Genomic DNA, 4,476 nt, shown 5'->3' on the forward strand with positions numbered 1-4,476 from the left:
AGTCTGTGAGGCCTGATTTGAACTCAAGTACTCCTGACTCCAGGGCCCATGCTCTATCCACTGCACCACCTAGCTGCCTCTTGTTTTTCTTTCTTAAAGAAGACCACAGCATCAGGGAAGTATTGCCATGTCAAGCATGTGAATTGAATTTGAGTAAAGGGGTGTTGTGCTAAGTCTCATTTTCTCCTCTGGAGGAAATATCAATAAGATTATTAAGGAAGTAGAATCTTTCTCTCCTTGGAGATCTCTCTGAGTTTTAGAAATTCATTTATAATGGGAATTTCCATATAACCAGATCACTTAAGATAAAGTCACTCTCTTGGAGCACAAAAGGTCATTTTCCTTCTACTCAAGTGTAGGGAAAAAAAGTAAGATAGTTCTTATGTAGTTTTAAGGAATCAGACAGTTCTGGCTATATAACTAATGGAAAACAGTTTCTTTACATCACAAGGTAGTCCAAGAGAGACAAGAAGCAGGTCCCCCAAATGTCTTCTACACAGATGATTCCATATTAGGTGATCTAGTCATTTGCTAAACCCCCTTTACATTGTGCTCTGGATTTGAAGGCAATGTAATAGGTGATATGGCCTCTCTAAGGGGACTGTTGCCCTCTGATAATCGTGTCTTTCCCAATACCTGGCCTGAAGAAGCTATTTTTATTTAGATGGAGTATAGAGGAAAAAATCAAAGAAAGACACAGGCGATAAAAGGGTTATCATTTTATTGGCTTGACAATTCAAGTCAGAGCCCAGTTGGAGGCAGAAGGATGAAGATTCTGGAGACTTTAGCTGTAGGCATCAATCATTCCCTCAATCCAGTTGACATAATTGCAGACTTTGGTATATACACCAGGTTTGTTCTTTAGAGCACAGCCAAGGCCCCAGGAGACAATTCCCTGAAGTTCTCCACTACAGACCAAAGGGCCACCTGAGTCTCCCTGAAGAGAGAGAATATGTATAAATAAGGAGTATTAGAAAGGAAAAGTCAGTATTGTAGCTTCTACAATCTAGTCTAAAGATTGAAATAATAGACTTTTAGAGTTGGAAAAGATTGAGATCTTCTAGTTGAGGAATTTTTTTTTTGGTTTTATGAACACCTTTGGCAATCTGCTAAAGCATATTAACCTCTTCTTAGAATAATGTTTTTTAAATGCATAAAATAAAATTCACAGGACTATAAATGATCATTACATTGGAACATCTACCTATACATATCTACATATACATATATCTATATAGGTACACAGACATTGCATTTAGAACCCCTAATTCTCTATCTGATGCATCTTTAGATTGTCACAACTAATTTCTTGTCTCCATTCCCACCCACCCTCCCCATTTCTGTACTGTACTCTGTTTTTCTTCTATACTCTATTCCAACAAACAGGAATAAATGATCTTGGACCAAAGAACAAAAGTGTGTTGGGATATCTCTGCACAAGAACCTTTCTTTCACTAAAGGATAACTCTTTAGGAATGAAACAAAACCTCAGTGACCCTTTTTGGTGAAGATCTTCTGAAGGAGATATTGGTAAAGTATATTTTGAGCTAAATGGCCTTTGAGGTATCTTCTGAAAGGGAGAGTATTAGCCTTCTTTCACCCAAATTACTCCAAGGAGCAAAGATACAGGGAAAACTACTTAATCTTTCTACTCCCAGAGGACTGGATGGCTATTACTTCTTCTCCCCCCATTCACAGACAGACTCTTTGCAGGTACTTGTCACCTCAATATGTAGAAGAACTGGGCTATACCTGGCAGGAATCTTTGCCTCCTTTTAGGAAGCCAGCACAGATCATGTTTTCTGTAACAGCTCTAGGGTAGGAAGCTTGGCATTCATTATCAGACAGAATGGGAACACTTAAACACTGCAGTAGATCGGGATAGTCAACTGTGAAGAAAATGGGAGAGGGTGGAGAAAGAATGGTCAATGAAGCAGCATGGGTAGATTGACTACAGCGCTAAATTCTGAGATCAAGGAAGACAGGAAGAGACTGAGAATCATAATCAAGGAAAAAGAAGAGAATTTGCATATTCTCCTTCACCAAACTCTTAAGTAATTTGTTTCTTTCTTTGAAATTTCTCCTCTTGTACTTTTTTATATGAAATGTCCTTATACTATAGTCACTTCTTTACTTGTCTTATACTCTCTCTTTTCTTAAAGGAAGGATTTGATTGTATTTTTTCTTCATCTACCTTACTCAAAGGAGATATTCAAAGAATGTTTGTCCAAAAGAAGCTAAAATTGAAGGTTATAGTGAGATAGACCTTCACAGGAAGCACTAAGTTATTCTAATAGTGTTTTTAAAGTATTCATGGTTTTGTAAAAAATTTAAGATAGACTTATAGAAAGAGACCCACTTGGTGGTGGTATTCATCTGGTTATGAACTTAAGGTATTTTTGGTATTTAGATCATAGGTAGGTAGAGGGCTAATTGAACTTGGGTAAGAGGCAAAATGATATATAGCAAAGTAAGAACTGTAAAAAGAAGTCAGTTACTTCTAGGTACAGGAGGGAGCAACAAGAATCTAAACAAAAGACTTTGAGAGTAAGGAAGGACATCAGATTTTTTAAACTCTTTCATTTTACAGATGAAGAAACAAAGACCCAGAGAGTTCCAAAAGGTTTCTAAAGTCAAAGCTAAGAAGTATAGGAATTGGGAACCAAACCTAGGTTTAAGCCCATGAGACTTCACATTGGTCTTTGAAATTGATCCAATTTTTAGAGTTATCTGGACAGGGCTTAGGTTGGGCTAAGACATTAGTTAGAGGTAAAGGAGTTTAACTTCAAAGAAAGCAGGGGTTCTTAACCTTTACTGTATACTGGATCCCTCTGACAGTCTGGTGAAGTCGGTGGACTCTTTATCATAATAATGTTTTTTTTTTTAAATTCTTAGTATTACAAAGGAAATTAATTATATTGAAATAGTATTCAAATACTGAAAAAAGTTCAAGGAATCCAATTTAAGAATCCTTGATCTAAGGGGAGATTTATCTTTACCTTCACTTAGGGAATAGAGTTAGGTCAGAGGTAAGAAAAGATTCCAGGGACATGGTGAAATAATGTTAAATTAGAGAATGTCTCTGTCCTTTTGTAATTTATCAGTTCTGTACATTATTTTGCTTTGTTTTGCTGTATCCTTTTTATTTAATAAGCTAACAACTAGTTTTTGGTAGAAGTAAAGGAAACAAAATCTTCTTGAAACCCATCTAGAAAAAAGGAAGTTGATTCAATATCATTTGGTAAGTTTGAGTAAGTTGATGGTAGTTGGGGAAAGAAAAGGAAGAAACTATCCTGAATAAAGGCTTTGGGGGTTATAAGGTAGACATCCTTTCCACTGTCCTTTGGACAATCCTGAGATTTAATGAGGGATAAGGAATATATCACTATAGCAAATAAGAAAGAAGAAGCTGACCTGAGGGGTTAGTAGAAGAGGAGAAACATGGGAAAAAAATAATAATAACAATGATAACATCTATATAATACTTTAAGGTTTACCTCATAGTAACCCTGGGAGGAAGGTGCCATTTTAAAGATAGGGAAAAAGATAGACTGAATAAGTTAAGGTGACTTGCCCATGATCATGTAACTAACAACTATCTGAGGCAGCATTTGAATTCTTGACTTGACAGCACCCAGTTCAAATAGTGACTCACCACCATAGCTCATAGTGTTGCCCCAACCAGAGACGAGACACCTGGTGCCTGTGGAGGGACAGGAACGGGGCAAGGAGATGGGAGCAATGTTTTCATTGAGAATAGCAGGGGTTTTCAGCTTGATCAGCATGATGTCATTCTCCATGGTCTCCCTGTTGAAGCCTGGATGCAAGATGATCTTTGCTGCCTGGATAAACTGTTCATTTCCTTCATTGATTCTGATGTTGTTCTCTCCTAATCTCACTTGGAAGCGCTTGCTGAAAAGGAAAATCTTCATCAATAATAGAAGTGTCTTCAGGGATTATTATTTCTCCAGGCCTGGTTATATAGTTTATCTAGAGTTTTGGACTCAGTTGATCGTGAATCAATTACAGAACATTACAAGATAGAAAGTCAAGCATTTATGAGGAAGGTGGGAATGAGTAATTGTGGGATATGGTGGCTTCCCTGTCTTAGTGTTGAAGAGTGGTGCAGGAAAAGAAGATAGTCATTAAGAGATGTGTCTTTTACCCAGTGAGCATGAGGTTTGCTAACTTATAGGAGACCAAATACCATTAAGCTAACTTTATGGCCTGGTCAGCTTTCCTCATCAGCTTTCCTCCCACTGTTCATTATAGATGACTCTGCAGACAAAGAGGATAAGTTCTCAGAATTTCTTTCCCATTTGCACAATTTTCTCCCTAAGCCCTTTAACATCTAAACAAGCAACCCCCAATAAGAAAATGTGTTATGAGAATAAAGCATCTCTTATTGATCCAGTCCATGGTAGCATATACATCATAAACATTTACTTTTAGAACATAATTTGCATGTACCAGACA

The 4,476-nt window shown here is 37.2% G+C and overlaps 1 protein-coding gene across 1 annotated transcript; it reads right to left on the reverse strand.

Moving 5' to 3' along the window:
- Window positions 1-723: 723 nt before the first annotated feature.
- On the reverse strand, window positions 724-3,858 carry LOC141493780 (anionic trypsin-like). Its single transcript, XM_074195113.1, has 3 exons — window positions 3,656-3,858; window positions 1,753-1,889; window positions 724-937 (listed from the first exon to the last, which is right to left on the reverse strand). Exons 1-3 carry the CDS (start codon window positions 3,798-3,800, stop codon window positions 785-787), a joined length of 435 nt encoding a protein of 144 aa, XP_074051214.1. The 5' UTR covers window positions 3,801-3,858; the 3' UTR covers window positions 724-784.
- Between the last annotated feature and the right edge of the window lie 618 nt (window positions 3,859-4,476).

Source organism: Macrotis lagotis, chromosome 7 (genome assembly GCF_037893015.1).
Source record: "Macrotis lagotis isolate mMagLag1 chromosome 7, bilby.v1.9.chrom.fasta, whole genome shotgun sequence".
Lineage (NCBI taxonomy): Eukaryota > Metazoa > Chordata > Mammalia > Peramelemorphia > Peramelidae > Macrotis > Macrotis lagotis.